The sequence below is a fragment of the Stegostoma tigrinum genome, chromosome 9, assembly GCF_030684315.1.
Source record: "Stegostoma tigrinum isolate sSteTig4 chromosome 9, sSteTig4.hap1, whole genome shotgun sequence".
Classification (NCBI taxonomy): Eukaryota; Metazoa; Chordata; class Chondrichthyes; order Orectolobiformes; family Stegostomatidae; genus Stegostoma; species Stegostoma tigrinum.
Genome location: NC_081362.1, coordinates 17945532 through 17968033, shown reverse-complemented (window position 1 = coordinate 17968033; position 22502 = coordinate 17945532). Strand labels below are relative to the sequence as shown.

General features: G+C 41.0%; 1 protein-coding gene across 6 annotated transcripts in view; it reads left to right on the top strand.

Moving 5' to 3' along the window:
* The window catches only part of stxbp5a (syntaxin binding protein 5a (tomosyn)), a 201625-nt gene that overhangs the window by 22408 nt on the left and 156715 nt on the right, over window positions 1-22502 (top strand). For all 6 annotated transcript variants that reach the window (XM_048535790.2, XM_048535787.2, XM_048535789.2 and 3 more), the window contains exon 4: window positions 3045-3145. In XM_048535790.2, coding sequence (XP_048391747.1) covers window positions 3045-3145 — 101 coding nt within the window. The remainder of the gene's footprint in view (window positions 1-3044; window positions 3146-22502) is intronic.

The window sequence follows — 22502 nt, the reverse complement described above, 5'->3', positions numbered from 1 at the left end:
CGTTGGCACACTATTCTTGGAATTTTCTTCAAATAATTAATATAGATTGTAAATAGTTTAGACCCAGGCATGGACTCTCTCAGCAGTCCACAAGTTACAACTTGCTAACTTTCTTTAAAATAAATCCTATTACCCCTACTCAATATTTCCTGTGCATTAACAATTCTTCTGTTTTATAATAGATTACCCCCAACTGCTGGAGCCCTTATCTTGGCAGAGTGCAGCGCTTTCACAGTACTGCGCCAGAGTGTCGACATTGATTGTGTACTTATCTCTAGAGTGACCCTTAAATTCCCGATTTTTCAGATTCCAAAGACGATCGATTTTAGCCTGGTGAAAAGTCTTGCCAAATCCTTCCTGACAGACGAATCAGGAAAGGTGCTCATCAGCAGTCCATTAACTCCTATAGGGAATACTGCTTTAGTATTGCAGAAAGTTAGAAAAAATGTTTAGGTCATTTAAATTAAGACATCATCTTCCTTTTCCAGGTGACATCCTACAGCTACTTTCTCCAAACCTCCTGTTTCACAGTTTCCTATGTTAACTCAGGGGAAAAGTTAAAGATGAAATGGGCTTTGAATAAGGGGTGTGTGGGACAAGGGCAAAAGGCTTTTCTGCCTCAACATTTTACTTTTTTATTTTGTATAAAAATAGGTATATTTGCTAAATTTGCTGATGGCATAAGGATATATAGGAAAGTTAGATTAGGTTCCCTACAGTGTGGAAACAGGCCCTTCGGCCCAACAAGTCCACACCGCCCCTTGGAGCATCCCACCCAGACCCATCCTCCATTTAACCCTCACACCTCTGAACACTACGGGCAATTTAGCATGGCCAATCCACCTAGCCTGTATATCTTTGGACTGAGAGAGGAAGCTGGAGCATCCGGAGGGAACCCACCCAGACACGGGGAGAATGTGCAAACTCCACGCAGACAGTTACCCGAGGCTGGAATCGAACCTGGGTCTCTGGCGCTGAGGCTAATTGGGAAGAGGACATAACAAAGCAACAAATGTGTTTAGATGGGTCAAGTGAGTGCTAAAAGATGGATGATAATGTGGGAAAATATGAAAGTATCCAATTTTGTTGAAGAATAAGAAAATATATCAAAATATTGAGAGATTGTAGAGGTTAGTATGAAATACAGCATGTCATTGGGAAAGTGAATAGAATGTCACTCTTTTATAGTGAGGGGAGTTGAATACATCCCAGGTTTCACAGGGCATTGGTGAGACCACATCTGGAGTACAATGTAATATATTGGTAGGCTTATTTAGGGAAAAATATAAATGTGTTGGAAGCAGTTCAGAGAAGCTTCATTAGACTAATCCTTGGAATGTGTGGGTTGCCTTGCGAGGAAACATTTGACAGGCTAGACTTGTATGTGCTGGAAATTAGAGTAAACGCTGACTTTTGCAACAGAAGATCTTGAGGGTGCTTGACAGGGCGAATGTGGGAAGGATGTTTCCTTTAACAGAATCTAGAATCTGGGGTCACTGCTTAAATAAGGGGTCATCCATTAATGACTGAGTTCAGGGGAATTTTTTTGTGGGTTCTGGGTCTTTGGCACTCTTCAAAAGGCAACAGAAACGGATCTTTTGAATATTTAAAGGCAGCGTTAGATTCTTGAGCAAGGAGTTGGAAGGATATCAGGGATAGGTGGGAATTTGAGCAATCAGATCAGTCACTATCTCACTGGCTGAGCAGACATGAGGCCGAATGATCAACTTCTCTAAATTCGTATATTTGTGCATACTTCCATGTGATGAGCAAGGCAAAGTAAGACCGAGATGTGCCTCATGCAAGTGTGCTGCTGTTTGAAGGCAAAAATAAGATCAAAATGGAAACACCCAAATAATGTCAAATAGAATAGAGATTATGATTTGAGATTGTTAGGCTCAATATTGAGCCTAGAAGGCTGTAAAGTGCCTAACAGAATGATGATCTGTTCTTCAAGTTTTCATTTGAGTTTCACTGAAATCTTATGACAAACAGAAGACAGAAACAGTGTGAGGGCATAGTGCAGAATTGAAGTGGCAGACCACTGGTAACTGTAGTTCATACTTGGGGTGTTCTGCAAAGTGATCACCCAATTTGTGCTTGGTTACCCTAATGTAGCGTGAATAGCAAATACATTAGACTGGATTGATAGAAGCCCAGGTAAATTGAGTGTTTGAGGCCTAGGCCATTGAGTCATGGTGTATTACAACAAGGAAAGAGGCCTTTCAACTCTACACTACACATAGCAAATCACTAAGCACTGGACCCTGTGGTACGCTGGGCATAGGCTTTCAGTCACAAAAACAACCTTCATCCACCATCCCTGCTTCCTATCACTAAGCCAATTTGTCCAATTTATTGTGGATCTTAGGTTGGTTAGGAAGGCAATCCTTACTGAAGTCCACATAAATGACATCAGCTGAACTACTTAATATAGTCGTATCGGATTAAAAAGGTTTTTCCCTACGCGGATACTGCCTGGCCTGAGTTTCTCCAATACTTTTTTTAAAACTTCAGGCTTTACTTTAGGTGAAAAGGCAAGCCTTGCAACTCCTTTGCATGGAAAAAGTGCCTTGCGAGAGGTCTGGGTGATGGGGGTGATTGATGAGGATGCTTTGGATACCTGATCAAACAGCAAAATATAAAACAGTGTAGGTCGAAGGGACATTATGTTTAGTCTGGCTAGATATGTTACTTGATGCAAAAAGATATAATGTAGTCACTTTTTAAAAAGGAAATGTGACCAGCTTAAGTGAAGTGGTTGTTTCTTATCCCTGGGGCAAGTTGCTGCGCTGTTACAATTGTGGTGAATTGTGAACGATGGAAGTTGCGCTCGATTATTCCTTGATAGGAGTTTTCAAAGGTTTCATTTTAAGCAGGCTGACAGTTGGAATTTTCTTGCTTCTCTCCAGAAGTAGTAAAATTAAATATGGGGTGAACATCAGGAGAGGCATCACTAGTTAGGCAGAGCAAACCTGATTGTCTTATTGTCTGTTTGTGTATTCAGTTGTTGCAAGATATAATATATTTTCATTTTTCTTCAGGGAGCTCTTGTGAGTGCCTTGGCAGATGATACCTTGCATCTCTGGAATCTACGTCAGAAAAGGCCTGCAATACTCCATTCTCTTAAATTCAACAAAGAAAGGTAGAATGATTTTGCCAATTTTTTGGGCATTCAACTCCATATAATTGTGTTCATTTTATGCAGCTCCTGCGTCCTGTAAACTACTTTGAACATATGTTGCAATAGTTTGAGATTCATGCTTTGCAGTATTTCATAACTTGCGCATTGGCAGTAACACCATAAGAACATAAGTTGGAGTGTCAATAGTTCACTCACCCCCTCAGGCCTATCCTCTTGTTCTATAGGATCATGGCTGATCTGCCCAAGTTCTCAGTTCCTCTTTAATGCTAGCTCCTCAGCCTTCAACTCAGCCATTTCAAAATTTGTCTACTTCTTCTTTTAGTACTTTTGTGATCTAGCCTCCACAGCTTTCTGGGTAGAGAATTCCAGACATTCACTATGCTTGGGAAAAAGAAATTCCTTTGCATCCCTGTTTTAAATGAGTATCCCCATATTCTGGAACCGTATCCCTTGGTTCAAGGTCCCTCCATTAGTGAAAACATTTTGTCAACATTTACTCTGTCAAGCCCACTGGGAAATTTGTGTGTTTGAATCAGATTGCTACTTATTCTTTTAACTATAATGAATAAGAGCCTAACCTGTTCGTCTGTTATTGATAACTCAACCCTTTCATCCTAAGAATCAGACGACTGAATCTCTCATGAACTCCATCCAATGCCAGTGTCTACTTTCTTAGGGGACTAAACTGGGGATACCAACTGTGCACAGTACTTCAGGTGTGGCCTTGCCAACACCCAGTACAGTTGTTACAAGACTTTCCTTTTTTTAAACTCTAACCATCTAGCAATAAATGCCAAAATTCTAACTACTGCTTTAATTACTTGCTGCAGCGGCATGTTAACGTTTTATGCCCAAGAACAGCCAGATCCCTCTGAAATGGACCTTTTGGAATCAGTCACCACTTTAATTGAGTTTTTTAATTTGAGTTTCTTCCCACCAAAGATCGAGTGTTTTTTGTTTTTTTTTGCACATTTCTTATGTCCTTCTCTCAACATGATCTCAGGAATATTTTGACCAATGTATCCATTATTTCTGCAACTACTTCTTTAAAACCCTTGGATGCAGGCCATCAGATAATGTGAATGTAAATGGTGACTTATCTGCCTTCAGTCTCATTAGTTTCCCTTTTAATAGAGATAGTTAAAAGTTCTTTCCTTTTGTTAGCACACTTCTTACCCAATATTTTTAAGATGTTTACGATATTTTCTGCCATGATGATTGCCAAAATTGGTTTAAATGGTTCCTGTTGTTCCCTGTTACCAATTTTCCAGTCACATCTTCCAAGGGTCCCACACTCATTTTAACTTTTTTTTCTTTTTTATATTCCCTTGGATTATCTTCCTTTTGTATTGCTATATTTCATGCAGTTTACTTTCATGATCCGTTCTCTGCCTTTTTATCAGCTCTTTAGTCATCTGCAGGCTTTTAAAAACAATTTCCAATCCTCTGGTCTAACATTAGTTTTTTGCCAGTTTGTATGCTTTTGTTCTACTTGGACACTCTCCTTGACTGCTATTGTTAATCATAGATCATTTGTCCTTCTTATTGACTCCTTTTTTTGAGTGGAAAACGTTCTGTTGAGTGCTATAAAGTATCTACTTAAAAATCTGCCACTGATCATCTACTGCCCTCTCTAGACTGTTTTAGATCACTTCGCTCATGCCTCTGTGATTGCCCTTATTTAAGATGAAGATGCTGGTTAAAGACCCAAGTTGCTGTCCCTGAAACTTTATTTGAAGTTCTAACATATTGTGATCTCTACCCTTTAGAGGATCATTAACTAAGAGATCTCTTATCAATCCTACCTCATACCACACTGTTAGATCTAAAATACTTTGTTCCCAGGTAGGGGTACTGCTCTAAGAAATAAATCTCTGATACAATTGGTCTTCCCCTTGCCCGTCTGAATTTTGCAGTCAGTGTGTAGATTAAAATACCCATGGTAGTTGCAGTGCCCTCCAATATTTCCCAACTTAAACTTTTCCTACAATGATGCAATTCTGCAATGGCTATTAGACGATAACAGCTCATTATTTATTTCCCTTACTATTATATTTTCCTGCCCAAACTAATTCAGTAACCAGAAGATTCTGAACTTGAAGTTGTTGGTAGAAGTACCAGAAGGGAGTGAGAATTTTTATACAAGTTATAATGTGGAATGCACTGTCTGCAAGTGCACTTGAAACCAATTCAGTTAATGTTCAGAAGGAATTGCATATATGCTTAAAAAGGGGGAGAATGACATGATCGTATAGAAATGTCAATGGACTACTAAGTCTTCCCCAGGCCACACACAGCAGTTGGTGGAATTTGAATTTAACTTTTAAGAAGAAGCATTAAAAATTCTGGAATGGAAAGCTAGTCTCAGCAATGAGGATCATGAAACTATTATCAGTTGATGTTTAAAAACCCATCTGATCCACACGTGCCTTTAAGGGAAGGAAATCTGTCTTTACCTGATCTGGCCTACAGTGACTCCAGACCCCCACAAAGTGGGTGCCTCTTAACTGCTATTTGAAATGACCCAACAATCCAATCACATCCAGAGCAATTGGGGATAGGCAACAAAAGCTGGCTTTACTAGTGATGCGCACATCCATGAAGGAATTTTAAAAAAATTTTGTGTGAAGAGCTTTAGAAAAATGGCAGGAGAAGAAAAACTAGTTGGGTATGCCTTTGATAGAGGTGTTGCAGACATTATTGGGGCTTTTACTAATGTAGCCGTTAAATTAAACCAAAGCTGCGCTGCTTGTGGATCCCATCCCCTCATCCAAGGTAAACATGAGTGAAAACTTTTTTTTGCAAAGGGAGGTGAAACAAGAAGGGAAAGTCATCCCCAGGCCACACTTGCGTGCCGTGAGACACATGTCTAAGTAGCACTGAAAGCAGGTATCTCCCTCAGCCACAGGTGATATCTATTCCCTTGAGACTTGGGGGGGTAGAAAATAACAAAGACAACCTCCTCATTGCTCCTGTGGGAATTTTGTTAATGCACGTGGAAAGGTAGGATGTCTGTAAGTCAGCAATGTTGAATTGTTGTGTGCAGGCAGTCATGGACTGAAATATTTTTAGTTGGATTGTATTAGTTTCCTTGTTCCTTGGAATATCATCAGAAGTAAAGGAACCACCAGATCACAGTAACTGTAGATAATTTTGAATCCATTTTCAATGACAAAATTCTGACTTTTTTGCAAGTAAGTTTTATTGCTGCTCTTTGCTTTTGAACAATGGGAGTTCACTTCTAAGTATCCAGAGTTGATCTCATATTGATATTAGAAAATGTAATTTGCACACAAATCTGGTAGCGAGGAATCCTGCGCATGTTTTTGCCCTTTCAAATTTGTTACAAAATTGAGCTGAAGTTTTAGGTTTTACCTGGCAGCCTGTTTTTCTGTTTGCGCGGAGGCTATGGCTCATTTACTTATTGATTAACTTTATGGAGATATCAGGAAGCTCAAGTTGAAAGGTTGATACATTTTCCTCAAACTGAGAGCGCAGAAAATGAATTGGCAGCAGAGGAGGATAACTGAATATAATATCCAATGAGCATACGCAGCTATAGTCATAGAACTGTACAGTGTGGAAACAGACCCTTCGGTCCAACTCATCCACACTGACCAGTAGCATAAATTAATCTAGTCCTAGTTGCCAAAGTTTGGCCCCCTTTAAACCCTTCCTATTCATATCCCCATCCAAATGCCTCTTAAATTTTCTAATTGCACTAGCCTCCAGCACTTCCTCTGGCAGCTCATTACGTACACTCTCCACCCACTGTGTGAAAACTTGCCCCGTATGCCTCTTTTAAATCCTTTTTCCCCCTCATCTTAAACTTGGGCTGTTTAGTTTTTTGATTCACTTGTGGGATATGGGCATTGCTGGCTGGCCAGCATTTATTGCCCATCCCTAGTTGCCCTTGCAAAAGTGGTGATGAGCTGCCTTTTTGCACTACTGCAGCCCACGTGCTATGGATTGATCCACAATGCTATTAGGGAGGGAATTTCAGGATATGACCCAGTCACAGTGAAGGAATGGCAATATATTTCCAAGTCAAGCTGGTGAGTGGCTTGGAGACGAACTTGAAGATGGTGATGTTCCCATTTATTTTCTGCCCTTGTCTTTCGTGAAGGAAATGATCATGGATTTGGAAGGTGCTGCCTGAGGATCTTTGGTGAATTTCTGCAGTGCATCTTGTACATAGTGTACACTGCTGATACTGAGCGTCAGTGGTGGAGGAAGTAGGTGCTTTTAGATGTAGCGCCAGTCAAACAGGCTACTTTGTCCTGGATGGTGTTGGGCTTCTTAAGTGTTGTTGGGGCTGCTCTCATTCAGGCAAGTGAAGAGTATTCCATCTCTCTCCTGATTTGTACTCTGCACATGGTGGACAGGCCTTGAGGATTGGTATTCGCCTTGGTATTTCTAGCTTGTGACCTACTCTTGTAGCTATTGTGTTTGTGGTTAGTCCAATTGAATTTCTGGTCAGAGATAGTAGGAACTGCAGATGCTGGAGAATCTGAGATAAGGTGTAGAGCTGGATGAACACAGCAGGCCAAGCAGCATCAGAGGAGCAGAAAGGCTGACGCTTCGGGCCTAGACCCTTCAGAAAAAATGAGGAAGGGTTTAGGCCTGAAACGTCAGCGTTCCTGCTCCTCTGATGCTACTTGGCCTGCGGTGTTCATCCAGCTCTACACTACCTTATCTCTGAGTTTCTGGTCAGTTAACCCCCAGGATGTTGACTGTTGGGGATTAGTGATATTAACACCATTGAATGCCAAGGTGCAGTGATTAGATTCTCTTCGTTGTAATCATCATTTGTGTGTTGCAAATGTTACCTGCCACTTAGCTCTATCCTGCATATTGTCCACATCTTGTTGCATTTGAACACAGACCTCTTTAGTATCTGAGGAGTTCTAAATGGTGCTGAACATTGTGCAATCAACGGCGAACATCCCCACTTCTGACCTTATGATGGGGATGGTCGTTGATGAAACAGCTAAAGATGGTTGGGCTGAGGATACTACCCGGAGGAACTGCTGTAGAGATGTCATGGAGCTGAGATGACTGACTTCCAACAGCCACGACTATCTTCCTATTTGACAGGCACGACTTCAATCCCTGGAGAGACTGCCCCCGATACCCATTGAGTCCTGTTTTGTTAGGGCTCCTTGCTGCCACATTCAGTTGAATGTAGCCTTGATGTCAAGAGCTGTCACTCTTGCCTCACCTCTCGAATTCAGCTGCTTTTTATTTAGTTTTGGACTCCCTACCCTGGGGGAAAAACTTTGCCTATTCACCTATCCATGCTGCTTATCACTTTATAAACTTCGATAAGGTTACATCCTCAGCCAGGGAAAATAGCCCCAGCCAATTTAGCCCCCCCCACCCCCCGCCGCATAGCTCAAACCGTCCAATCCTGGCAACATCCTTGGAAACCCTCTCTAAACCCTTTTCAAGTTTCACAACATCCTACCTCTAGCAGGGAGACCAGAATCACGTGCACTGTTCCAAACGTGGCCTAACCATTGTTCTGTACTGCTGCAACATGACCTCCAAACTGCTATACCCCTATATTGACTAATAAAGGCAGGTGTACCAAACACCACCTTCACTATCCTGTCTACCTGTGACTTCACTTTCAAGGAACTACGAACCTGCATTCCAAGGCCTCTTTGTTCAGCAACATTCCTTAGGACTGTACCATTTAAGTGTATAACTCCTGCCATAATTTGCCTTTCCAAGATGCAGCATCTCATTTATCCAAATTAAACTCCATTTGCCACTCGTCACACCAACTGATCAAGGTCCCCATCGTACTTTCTGGTAACTTTATTCACCACCAATTTTTGGTGTCATCTGCAAACATACTAACCATACCTCCTATGTACACATCCAAATCTTTTACATAAATGACAAAAAGCGGTGGACCAGTACTGATCATTGTGACACACCGCTGGTCACAGGCCTCCAGTCTGAAAAGCAATTGTCCACCCTCACCCTCATCTGTTAGGGGTGGATAAGAATAACCTCAATAGAATGTTTTGATTTTAAATATTTTTGTGCTGTAGTCTCACTTAAGTCTGGTTTAAAATTGGATGCCTACATTGAAATGCTGAAGTTACCAAGCCTTTCTAAGAGTATGTTTGCTGCAAGTTTTAGATCCCATACTGCATGCTAAGTTAATTCTTGCTGCCCACAGAGCACATAATGTCAGCTTTTTAAATGAAAGAAAACTTCTTGATTGTGGAACATTCAAATCTGGAGCAGGAGTTGACGCCAGCTGACGCTTCATGCATGCTTGTCATTTAATGAGATCATGGCTGATTTGATTGTCTTCTCTACTTTTCCTGTCTATTCCCTATACCCTTTAATATTTTAACTGAGTTAATTGGAGTCCCCTGTCAGTGTTGAAGAGATCTGTTTGACACATGTATAAGCTAGTGGATTTTCATGATGTCAGTCTTCAGGTTTTTATTTAATTAGGGTTTTGGGCCCTAGAGGTTATTTCACACCTATTATTTATGCCCTTCTGCAAGTCAGACAACTTACACAAACCACAGCCTCAAAAGTGTTTGATATTTATTCATTAAGGATCCTAATCCTGAGTAATGGATCATATTCTAGTTGTTGATCTGCTATACCAGATCTCATCCTGAGTATTAGGGTGTACCCTGAAAACTGTGTCCTGAAACACACATGTGGAATAGACTCCCGAATTCTGATCTCTAGTACCAAACTCAGTACTGATATTGAATATTAGATTTTGCTCTGAGCATGGTACTGCATACTGGACTGTGTAGCAATGACTGATCCTGTCTACTGAACAATATTGTGAATAATGAACTTCACTAATTTGTTTCCCAAGTAAGATCCCTCCAACCAGACAATACCCCAAGGACTCATTGTTATCACTTCATATGCTATGTATGGAACACTGGTAATTTATGTCCATTCTAATCTTGAGAATAAGAAATGAATAATAGATTGTAGCAGTCACAGGAATTGTCCTGAGTACTATATTGGAATAAATGTTAGATGTTGCGTCCAGGGCATTGTACGGTTGGTGAGGTTGCTTGGGGCACTGCTGTGGGTGCCAGGTTATCTCCCAAGTGCTTATAACAAAAATCAAACTGTATCCCATGCAACAGATCAAATCCTGGTACCAGATTGTAACTAATCTATGAGAACTAAATGTTGGGCCTCTTTCCCGAGCACTGTTACTGAATATTGGATCACTGTCAAAATGCTGTCATCGAGTAACAGACTGCATAATAAATACCAAATCCGAGTAATGAAGCATGCTCTGTTACTCTTAGTGAGTATTTATTTTAATTACCAGACCATACCCAGAGCTTTGGTGCTGAATATTTGAACATGTCTAGAGCACTGGTGCCATGTGTGGGCTTGAAAACAAGTACCAGATTGCATCCAAAATAAAGATGCTGGGTACAGATTCTGAGTAACTAATAGAGAACATGCAACATTTTCCAAATATAGCTACTGATTTAGCATACCTTATTCGAACCAAATGATTTTGAAAACTTGCAAGTATTTAGAACATTGTTAATGGATTGTATTCCAAGTGTTAACACACATATCAGATTTTATTGTTCCCAAGTACTAAGCTAACTTCTTAAGCTAAGTGCCAACTCATATACAGTATATGAAATCGTATTCGGTGTACAGATCCCCAATACCAGACATTTGGTATTGAATGCGGATCCCAAGTACTGTACCCCATTCAGAGTCCAGATGTCAAACCTTAATCCAGAGCAACAGTAACAAATATCAGATCTGTACCACATTGTGGACCTTGAGTTCTGAGCTGAACACCAAAATTAATTTTCAGATGGTTCCCATTCTACTATATGGAATATCAAACTGCACCCTCAGTGCATGTTCCAAGTAAAAGACCCTGAATAAAAATCTATAATCTTAGAGTCTAAAGCGTCAGACTGTATCCTGAATGAACAACAATATTCTGAGCACTGAAGTACAAAACTATATCCCAAGTACTGACCCATGTAGCAGACTATATCCTCAGTACCAGACACATCCTGGGTGTTAATCTTGAATGTTAGGCTATATCCAGACTGCTGGTGCTGAATATCAGAGATGATCCCTGAGACCGTATCCGGAGTACCACACGTTATTGAAAGTACTTGTACCAAATGTTGTTTTAGAGCACTAAATCATAACTGAAGTACCAGTATGTATTGCTCCTCCTTATACTCTATTGCAGTGGTTGTCAGACTGACCAGCAAATGTAAGCTAGGATGCAGTGGCTGAGTGAAGTCGACACATGCAATGTGGGGAGGACTGGCTGTCTCATCTTAGAGGGGAAACTGCTCATAGGAGCACAGTGATGGGAAAATCACTAGTTACTCAGGCTGGTAGTGTCAGGTGAATTCAGCCCTTTTTAAGGAGAAAGCTTTGAAACTAAGTGCTTGAATTCAAAGAAAGGATACCAAATATAAAAGCATCCATGTTGTAATTTTCCCCAAGGCTGCACTTTTCGATTGTAACTAAAAGCAATGAAACTATATAAAAGCTGTAAATGGTTTGTTAACTTTGATTTACAAGAGGATTTGAGTCCAGGAGCAAAAAGAAAACTTGCTGCAACCAGATGAACCAGTGACAAGACTGCCCTTGGAGGATTGTGTACAGTTCTGGTCCCTTAATTAAAGAAGTATATATTTACCATAGAAGGACTACAATGAAAACTTACCGACTCGATTCCTGCATCGGTAGGGTTGCCTTAATAAGGAGAAGTTGAGACTGGGTTTGATTCTCTGACCTTCAGAAGAATGTGAGGTGATCTTGTAGAAGCATACAAAGTTCTTAAAAGGATAGACAGAGGAGGTGCAGAAAAGATATTTCTGCTGGCTTGGGATTTGGAACCTGGGAGTGCAGTCTCAAAATAGATAATCAGCCATGATCTAGAATGGCAGAGGACGTTCAAAGAGTTGATTTGCTTACTCTAGCCCACTTGTTTCTATTTCATGGGTAGTGCTAAGTAAATGCCTGTTTCTTTCAAAGCATTTCAAAACTACCTTTTTAAATGTAACATTCATATCTGTAAAAATTCATTCTTCAACAAAAAAATTGACTTTTTGGAATATTGGACCTTAATCCGAGTAGAGAATATCACACCATAATCAGAGTATTGATCACAAGTAGCAGATATTAATTTGACTATAGATACTGAGTAACAAACTTAACCTCAGTTGAAAACAACTTCTCTTGTACTAATCTAATTAAGAGACTTTCTTATGTGTTAATCTCAGGAATAGACTTCCATCCCAGATTGGAGTGTCTCCAGAATCTCCCTGGCCAACGTCTGTCTCCGGCTTGCTACGGTGTTCCAGTGAAGCCCAGCGCAAGCTGGAGGAACAACACCTCATTCTCTGCTTGGGGGCCCTACAGCCCTCTGGACTCAATATTGAGTTCAGTATTTCTGGGGCCTAAACTCCGTCATGTCCCAGTTCCCCCACCCCACACACCAGGCCTTGTTACCACATAGCCTGCCACTATACACCCCCTGTTAGTCACTAACAGTCCCTATTAACAGCTATTCACCCTTCCAGCCTGATCGTTAGCAACTCGTTTGTCTGTCCAACTGTCTTTCCGTCTCTTTGGGCTTTATCCTGTTGTTTATTCCCCGCCCCACTTCCAATATTATCACCATGTATACAATGTTCCTTTTCTATTTTGCACACAGAGGTGTATAACTTTATCTTAAACTATGTTGTGGTGTGTCTGCCATGTGTTTGCCCACTTGCTCAATTTGCCCAAATCACCCCATAGCCTTTTTGCATTTTTCTTTAAACTCTCAACCTGTCTAGTTTGTGTATCATCAGCAAACTTGGAAATGTTACATTTGGTCCCTTCATTAGATTATTTGATACATTTTGCTGGGACCCAACCACTGATTTACTGCAGTACTCCATGACCTGCCATTTGGAAAAGACCCATTTATTTTGTCCCTGTTTCCTATCTGTTGACCAACTCTCGATTTCCTACTAATTTAATAGTACTATCCCATGTGCTTTAACTTTACTCACTGACTTCTTATGAAGAACCTTATCAAAAGCCTTCAAATAGCCCAAATTCACCACATCATTGATTCTCCTTTTAATTTTTTACTAGTTGCATCCTCAAAAATCTCCAGTAGATTTGTGTGATTTCCCTTGCATAAATTCATGCTGACTCACTTTGATCCTGTCACTATTTTCCAAGTAATCGCCTATCAAATCTCTTATAATGGCCTCCAGCATTTACCTACAAGTTGTCAAACAATCCTTGTTTTCACTCCTTTTTTAAACACGAATTTTATATTTTTTCCCATTCTCTGACTAGACCTTTGGTTCCCTAACATTTCTAAGAGGTTATTTGTGTCTGTTTATGCACAATTTAAAGCTTGTTCATCTTATTCCTGTTGTTTCTTTGTTCCCCTTTTGTTATTTCGCAAACTTCTGACTGTAAGGGACTACATGTCTCAACTTTTTTTCTCCATGTATTTATGGAAGTTTTTCCAGTCAGTTTCTATGCTCCCTGCAATCTTACACATGCTATGTTATGTGTTCTCCGTCTTGATTTTAAACTTTTTCCAGTCTTTTGCTGAATTCTAAAATACTTGGGTTTGCTGCTTTTTCTGTCGTAGTCATAGATATTCAGCACGGAATCACCCTTCGGTCCAACTAGTTCACACTGACCAGACATCCTAAACAAATCTAGTTCCATTTGCTGGCATTTGGCCCATATCCCTCTAGACCTTTACTATTCATGTACTCATCCAGATGCCTTTTTAAATGTTATAGTTGTACCAGCCTCGAGCACTGCCTCTGGCAGCTCATTCCATACAGGCACCACCTGCTGTGCGAAAAAGTTGCCCCTTCGGCCCCTTCTAAATCTTTTCTACTCACCTTAAACCTATGCCTGCTAGCTTTTGACACCCCAACCCTAGAGAAAAAGACCTTGGCTATCCACCCTATCCATGCCCCTCATGAGTTTAAAAACTTCTGTAAGGTAACCCCTCTGCTACTGACATTGCAGAGAAAATAGCCCCAGCCTATTCAGCCACTCCCTATAGCTCAAACCCACCAACCCTGACAACATCCTTATTAACCTTTTCTGAACCCTTTTTGTAACATTCTTCCCATGGCAAGGAAACCAGAATTGTGTGCAATATTCCAAAAGTGGTCTAACCCATGTCCTGTACAGCTGTAACATGACCTCCCAACTCCTGTATTCAATGCACTGACCAATAAAGGCAAGCGTACTAAATGCCACCTTCGTTATCCTATCTACCTGCAACTTCACTGTCAGTTTTTCATGTCAAGTGGATCTAATACTGTCCCAAATTTTTTTTGTAAGCCATGACTGTAATTTTGTACCAGAGAGCAATAAATATCCACTATCAATCAAGTTAGTTTCCCAATCCATCTTTGCCAATTTATGCCTTTATTTCTGTTTATTTATATTCAGGATTTTGGTTTCAATTTTGAATATTACATTCTTCATGTTAATGGAGAATTTATATTATGGGCACTCTTCTACAAGGGAACTGGCATAACCTTGTTAATTAATCCTTTCTCATTACACAGTATACTAAATCTTGAATAGCATATTCTGTGGTTAGTTCCTTTAATGTAGGGGTCTTAAAAAAAAGCACACTATACACACTCCAGGAAATCATCCTCCACGGTACCATTGCTAGTCGTTTGTCCAATCTAGATGTAAAGGCAAGCATACCAAATGCCGCCTTCATTATGTAAAATCAGACGTGATTTATAGTTGTACGCTTAGTGCATGTGTCTTTGATTTCTTGTTTAGTGCTTTTCCTTGTGTTTCCACTACTGCTTGGTGGTGGGATTGGGGGGGGAGTGCTATGGACAATTTGCAACAACACTTTCATCCCTTGGTGTTTCTCATGTCCACCATACAGATTCCACATTGATTTTCTGAGTCAGTATTCTTCCTCACTTTTCAATTACTTTTATCCTTTTATGAGCAATGCTGCTCCCCCTCTTTTCCCTTCTTACCTGTCCTTCCTAAATAATGAATGCTCCTGGATGTTCAGTTCCTTGGTAATCCTGCAGTCATGTCTCTAATATAATTACAATTACAATCACTTGTATATATTTAAGCTGCTCATTTAGTGCTCTGTGCGTTAATTCACACTTTTTTGCCTTTTAGCCTTGTCTGTCACCTTGGCTTTATTTTGCACTATAACCTCATTTGTCAATTGCGCTTGTTTTTCTGTCTTCCACTTCTGCTTCCTACTTTTTTCTGTCTTTTGTTTCTGTTAGTTTCTTTTTCCTTTGCATCTTTGGTCAGGCTCTCATTCCCCTGCTGATCTAATTTAGTACCTGCCCAGCAGCCCCAGGAAACATCTCTTCCACCCAATGGCATTGGAGGGCATCCTGCATTCAGCTTTACCTGGTGTCCCACAAGGATCTGCCTTTGCTGTCAAGTTCTCAGCTACATGTTGTCCCATGGCAAATCAGTTGAATGCACAGCACTTTTCCCATACGTGTTAATGGCAGCCAGTTCTCATCTCAAACCTTTTTTTGATTTCTCCACTGTTTTATAATGATCATACTGCTTATCCAATGTCCAATGTTGGGGTGTTCAAATAGAATTTGGACCTTTTTGTGCTTTCAGTCAAGCTGCAATCACCAGTCTGTCTACATCTTGCTGCTCAAACACCACACTCATAGCACACCATCTCAGCTGATGGGACAAAATATTGAGGGGAACAGTTATGAACGTGCAACCATCTGGTTGGATGTATTCTTTGAGAAAAGGTAACAGCCAGGATAGACCGATTCCAAGAAACTCAAATGACTTAAATATCAATGTCCTAGATAAAGGTGTAGTCTACCGTGTTCTGAATTAGTTATTGGTACACCAGCTATGTTAAGTATACTTGGAAGGATGGTCTTTTCAAGCCTTGGTGAGCAACCTGCAATGGAGAAGAAAACTCTGAATCAATTTCTGTCTTAGACACCTGCCTACTGCTATCCTACTTTATTCCAGATGAGCTCCAGGCCCAAAGGGTGAGTCCGATCAGCACAAATTCTAATCCAATTTAGAGGTCCTTTGTGCAAGAAGGAAAGAAAAATAGTCCATACCAGTTCCAAAAATGACAGGTGTAAGATAATGCTGGTGGCCAGAAGACCATTGCTGCACTATGGTGGCTCTAGATATCGATCAATTTGAACTAGATTTGTCAGCATTATCTTGTGGCATCTGTACCAACCAACCAGTATTCTTGATGGGCAATGTAATTTGCTCCTGCAATGGAGAAAGGCTGGCAAGAATTGGTCTAAATGAAGATTCATCTCTCTACTTGGCTTGCTATGGTCAAGAAACATCTCTTAATATGTCCATATTTTCTCAAATAAGAGAATACAACTCCAACCTCTGGTCAAATGGTGGAAGAGAAAAATTCTGAAACCCTCTTGCTGGAACTTAAAAAGTGCTTGACTCTAATAACAACATCACAATAACCCTCATTCCTTGTGGTGCATGAGCTAGCCAGATGCTACAATGTTACAATAGCCCTGAATGTGGTCTGCTTCTTTGTCCCCTGTCAGGCTGCCTTAATCAGTGCTGGCTACAACCTCTATTGGAAAGTAAATTTTCTGGTGAAAACATCTCTTCTTTTTCATGGTGAAGAAAACTGCCACTAAACTTTCAAGCCCTCCAATTGGCCATTCCAAACTTATCAGGTCTTGGCATCTGTTTGTCAAAGACCAGCAGCATGTGAATCTCATCAGTGTTTTTGGTACAATCCTGAAGGCTAACTCATCTGACAGAAGTTCTGCATAGATCTTCCTTTAGCAGTGGGCACCAGAAGAGTAATGAGTGGCAACTGATATCTGGTTTGATGTTTTCTGCTGTACATCACTGATAGTTACTGAAGTGAACTTGGTAGCCCGCTGTACTATTTGTGTTTTAATCTCCTGACTGAGGTCAATGATGCAATCTCTGACTGTTCTTCCTGAAAGTGAAAGATGAGTCATTAGACCCTTGTTAAGTTAAAGTCAGAAATTGTCACAATGAAGAAAGTTTCTCACAAATGTTACATAACACTTCAGATCAGAGAATGATAAATCCAACACATAGTAGGAAGCCATTATATTGCATGCAAGAACAGAATGGAGCAAAGTGCAGAGACTTGAAGGAAGGGTTAACCTTGCACCTCAGAATGAAGTCTTGTATATTTGATAACTTAAATCTTGTAAAAATTGAATGTTTTTGAGACAGCTCCCAAACCATATAATATAATATGCACCCCACACAGCATTGAAATAGCTAATCAACTGGCTACCATTTTTTTTCCAACCCTGTTGTCCTTGAGGATTATAAGCCACCATCTACGTGGAGTAGGTACTGTCTCAGTAATGTTTTGCAGGGAGTTCTAGGATTCATGGTCAGCGACAATGAGGGAACAGACATTAATGCCCATGTTTGGATGGTGTGTGACTTGGAGCAGTTGGTGTTGTCATGAGCCTGCTGTCTTTGGACAGCAGTAGCCTTCCAGAAATTCTGATACTTCTATATAAATCGTAAAGGAACACAGGTCATTGGGGGAGCTGCTGTTGCCCTGCCCCCAGACTTGGGACCCATGCAGATTCCTGGCTCTAGTACTGAAAACTGGAAGTCCAAATGTAGCTGTGTCCCTAGCGATGTTCTTTCAGTACAGCTGCAACTTTGGAGTGTACTGAATAATATGGAAAAATGAACATGTCTCCTCCACAATAATGAAGGGCAAACTCAATTGTTTGGCCAATTACTGCCCCATCAATCTCTTCCCAATCATAGTGATCAGTCAGTGTTATCAAGGGACACTTTTTCAGTAAACTTGCTCATTATTTTTCCAGAGGCACTAGACCCACTTACAGTCTTGGACTAATTGTGTGTGGAAGAGATGAGGGTGACTGTGTTAAACTGAATGTGATATTAAGACACAGTTGAAGCCCGTTAAAATTGAAGGAAAGCTGCCAACTCAAAGTTATATCTAGCATTAAAGGAACATGGCTGTGATTTTTTTTTTGAGAAAGTCGATCATCTCAATCCCAGGTTAATTCCTCAGGATTGTGTCCTAAACCCGATTATCTTTACCTACTTCATCAAAGATCTTCCCTCCCCTGGAAGGTCAGAAGTGAGAACATTTATTGATTGTACAGTTATGATTTTCTAGATACAGAAGTGCACATCCATCAAGACCTGATGTGGGCATTATCAGAGGTGCAGCAAGGCTGACATTTCTGGTCTAGGCCCGAAACGTCAGCCTTCCTGCTCCTCTGATGCTGCTCGGCCTGCTGTGTTCATCCAGCTCTACACATTGTTATCTCAGATGCTCCAGAATTTGCAGTTCCTACTGTCTCTGATGTGGGCATTGCTCGGAAGGCGAACATTCTGTCTCCCATCCCCAATTTCCCTTTAAAGTGATTGTGAACTGCTTTCTTGAATTGATGCAGTCCATGTGGTTTAGCTTACATTGTCATGGTTGTCTGCCCCTCAACTTGGATGTTGCCTCTTGAGTTTGCGGGTAAATGAGACTGAATAGATTGATGTTGTTCCACACATCCTTTGGCACATGGAATAGGACATCCTAGGAGGTAGCAGAATCCGAGAACAAGATGTGCTTTGATTTCCTTCTGTGCTACAGTTCTGCTTCAACATTGACATTGACTTGGAGCATGATGCAGCTTAGTGGCTAAGTTTCAATTTTGAATAATTGGTTGCAAGATTCTCCTAATTATTAATGTCAATGCTGCTGCATGTCCAGGACACCTTCATTGTATCTAGAAGCATTTTATTTTGTTGAACTGAAAGTGCCACTTCAAAATTTCTTACAAAGTGAACGCTCTGATGTAGGGCAACATATTGGCATGGATAGAAGATTGGCTAGCTAACTGGAGTTGGGTTAACCAGATCACTTTCTCACCAGTACATTGATCTCTGTAGCATATCACTCATTACAGTGCTGGGTCAGAGTTTCACCTGACTGTGTATGGAACTGACTTCAAGAAGAATACTAGTGTACCCCCAGGTAGATCCTAGTGATATTCGGATTTTTGACCTAGTGATGATTAAAGAAAAGTTATTGTTCAAAAACGAAGTGTGTGGCTTGATGGTGAACTTGGATGTGATGGTGTTGCCATGTATCTAGAGCATAATTGAGAACTTCCCACCTGGCTGAGTACATCTCCAATAAAACTCAATGCTATCCAAGACAAAGGACTCAATTATTTTAAACATTAATTCCCTCCTATATTACTGGCACAGAGTGGGGCTGAACCTTTTTGTTATGTGCTAGGTGCATTGCAGGAAGTCGGCATGGTGGCTCAGTGGTTAGCACTACTACCTCACAGCATCATGGTCCTGGGTTCAATTCCAGCCTCTGGCAGCTGTCTGTGTGAGGTTTGTATGTTTTCTCTGTATCTGCATGGATTTCCTCCCGCAGGCCAAAGGTGTGCAGGTTAGGTGGATTGGGTAACAAAGCATGGCCAGAGTGTCCAGGGATGTGTGGGCTTTGTGGCTTAGTAACCAGAATTGGAGGGTAATGGGGATAGGGTGGGAGGAGTGGAATGCTCTTTAGAGAGTTGGTGTGGACTTGATAGGCTGAATGGCCTGCATTCACACTGTCAAGATTCTGTAGTTTGTTTTTTAAGTCCCTGAGGCCTGTTGAGAAACACCTTCTGAACCTACAGTCGTTACTACCCATAAGCATCTGCTCTGCTCTTGCATGTAAATTTCACCACCTACAAGTTCCCCTCAAAGTCCCAAACCATATGCCTTGGAATTATATTATCACTTTTTCAGTGTTGTTTCTTCAAATTCCTGGAACTGACTCCCCAGCAGCACTATGCAGGCATATTTACGCTGTTGGACTGACGAGATTGAAGAAAAGCTCCACTATCACTGTTTAGTTGGCAATTCAAGCTTAGCAATAAATACTGGCCTTGTCAAAGATGCTGATGCCCCTTGAATGAATAAAAAACAGTGTTTGAGAGAATAGGAAATGAATAGCTGAACTGAAATAAGATGCAAAATTTGTAATTGTCTGAGTGTCTGCTAATAAGCACCGAGCTCATAGCATAGGTATTGCCAGGATTAAAATATTGCAGATAGCAACAATAAGATTAATTGTCAAGATAGTGAAAAGGTGGCACTGGAACCTTTTTCAAAATTTGAAGATTGCAGATTGGAGGATATATGAAAGCCAAGAAGGTTTTCTCCTGTTTTGAATTTATGGGGCAAGGAATAGTGGACTGTGCAGTGAATGTTGATTACATCACAGCAAATGGGCTGAGGATGATATAAAATAAGCAATTTGAAATGGGACAGCAGAACTTTGAGGAATATTTGAGCTGACAGTAGTGTAGTTTTGTCAAATGTTCATGATTTTCTCAGCTCAAAATCGTAGAATGATGTAGGGCAGAAGTCCGTTCAACTCATCATCCCTGTGTAGGCGCTCGACAAAGCTGTCTGCTTCACTCCCTTCCCTGACACCAAAGCTCTGTCGTACTTTGCTTTTCAACATTATTTATTGCTTCTACTTCTATCATCCTTTTCAGAAAATATGTTCCAGATTATGATCTTTCCTTGTAGAAAAAAATTCTCCTTTCTCTCTCTCTTGGTTCTTATGCCGATTATCTTCACTGTGTTCCCTGGTTACTGATTCCCTGTTGACATGCATGCATTCTTGTTCTAATTCATGTTACTGTAAACATCAAGCACATACATACGGTTGAACTAATCCAAGTTGAAATCTTTATTGGAACATTAAGTTTTTATAAATCCAACATGAATACCCAGAAACCATGGTATCTTCGTTATAAGGCGTAAAGCTGGATGAACACAACAGGCCAAGCAGCATCTTAGGAGCACAAAAGCTGACGTTTAGGGCCTAGACCCTTCTTCAGAAATGAGGGAGGGGAAGGGTATTCTGAAATAGGGAGCGAGGGGGAGGCGGATTGAAGGTGGATAGAGGTGGAGAGGAGACAGACAAGTCAAAGAAGAGGGGATGGAGCCAGTAAAGGTGAATGTAGGTGGTGAGGAGATAGGTCAGTCCAGGGAGGACGGACAGGTCGAGGGGGGTGGATTGAGGTTAGGAGATAGGAAATGGCGGTGTGGCTTGAAGTTGGAGGAGGGAATAGGTGAGACGAAGGACGGGTTAGGGAGACAGGGATGATCTGGGCTGGTTTTAGGATGCGGTGGGGGGAGGGGAGATTTTGAAGCTTGTGAAATCACATTGATACCATTGGGCTGCAGGGTTCCCAAGCGGAGTATGAGTTGCTGTTCCTGCAACCTTCTGGTGGCATCGTTGTGGCACTGCAGGAAGCCCAGGATGGACATGCCATCTGAGGAACGGGAGGGGGAGTTGAAATGGTTCGTGACCAGGAGGTGCAGTTGTTTAGTGCAAACCGTCTCCACCTATCTTCTCTATCCACCTTCGATCCGCCTCCCCCCCCTCTCCCTATTTATTTCAGATCCCCCTTCCCCTCCCCATTTCTGATGAAGGGTCTGAGCCTGAAACGTCCGCTTTCCTGCTCCTAAGATGCTGTGTTCATCCGGATCCACATCTTGTTGTCTCGGATTCTCTAGTATCTGCAGTTCCTAGTAGCTTCTTTTATAGTTTCTTTCTTTTTGACTACCTATGCAAATGAGTGAACCACAGTGAGACAAAGGTTTAATAGGGTGACCGAATAGCTAATTAAATGTAGTGAAGGTAAGTTAAGCAATAAGTTATAACTGAAGTTGCATTCATTAAAAACGCATCTGTCCTTCTCTCTTTTCAGTCATCTTATTATGGTCATGTCTTAATTAGGGTTCAATACCACTGCTCATAAATGCCAGTAACCTGACAAGTTAGTTTCTAAGCCATTAGAGACGTGACTACCTACCTACCTTTTGAGCTTCCATTATCCCTTCCCCATGCAGGTGTCCTTCCCACATGACCTCTTGATAGGTCATGGCTTTCAATTCATATTCAACCTCTAAAACACTTTTTCCTCTGAAAACTAGATTAAGTCATTGTTTAAATCATCAGTTCTAAGGAAGGGTTGCCAGACCTGAAATGTTAACTCTGTTTTCTCCTTCACAGATTTGTCCAGCAACTTTGTTTTTGTTCCTGATTTACAGCAACCGCAGTTCTTCTGGTTTTTATTAAATCATTGTGTGTGTTTTGGTCGTCTGTATCCCAGAGGCTGTCCAGGGTATTGCTGCTTTTGGGCAGTGTAGATTTTCATCCCTCACCTTCCTAGTGGTGAAAAGTTTCTGCTTCCTTACTTGGTCTATCAAAACTCTATTTGTGAGCATGTGTCTTAAATTAAACCCTGTCTGC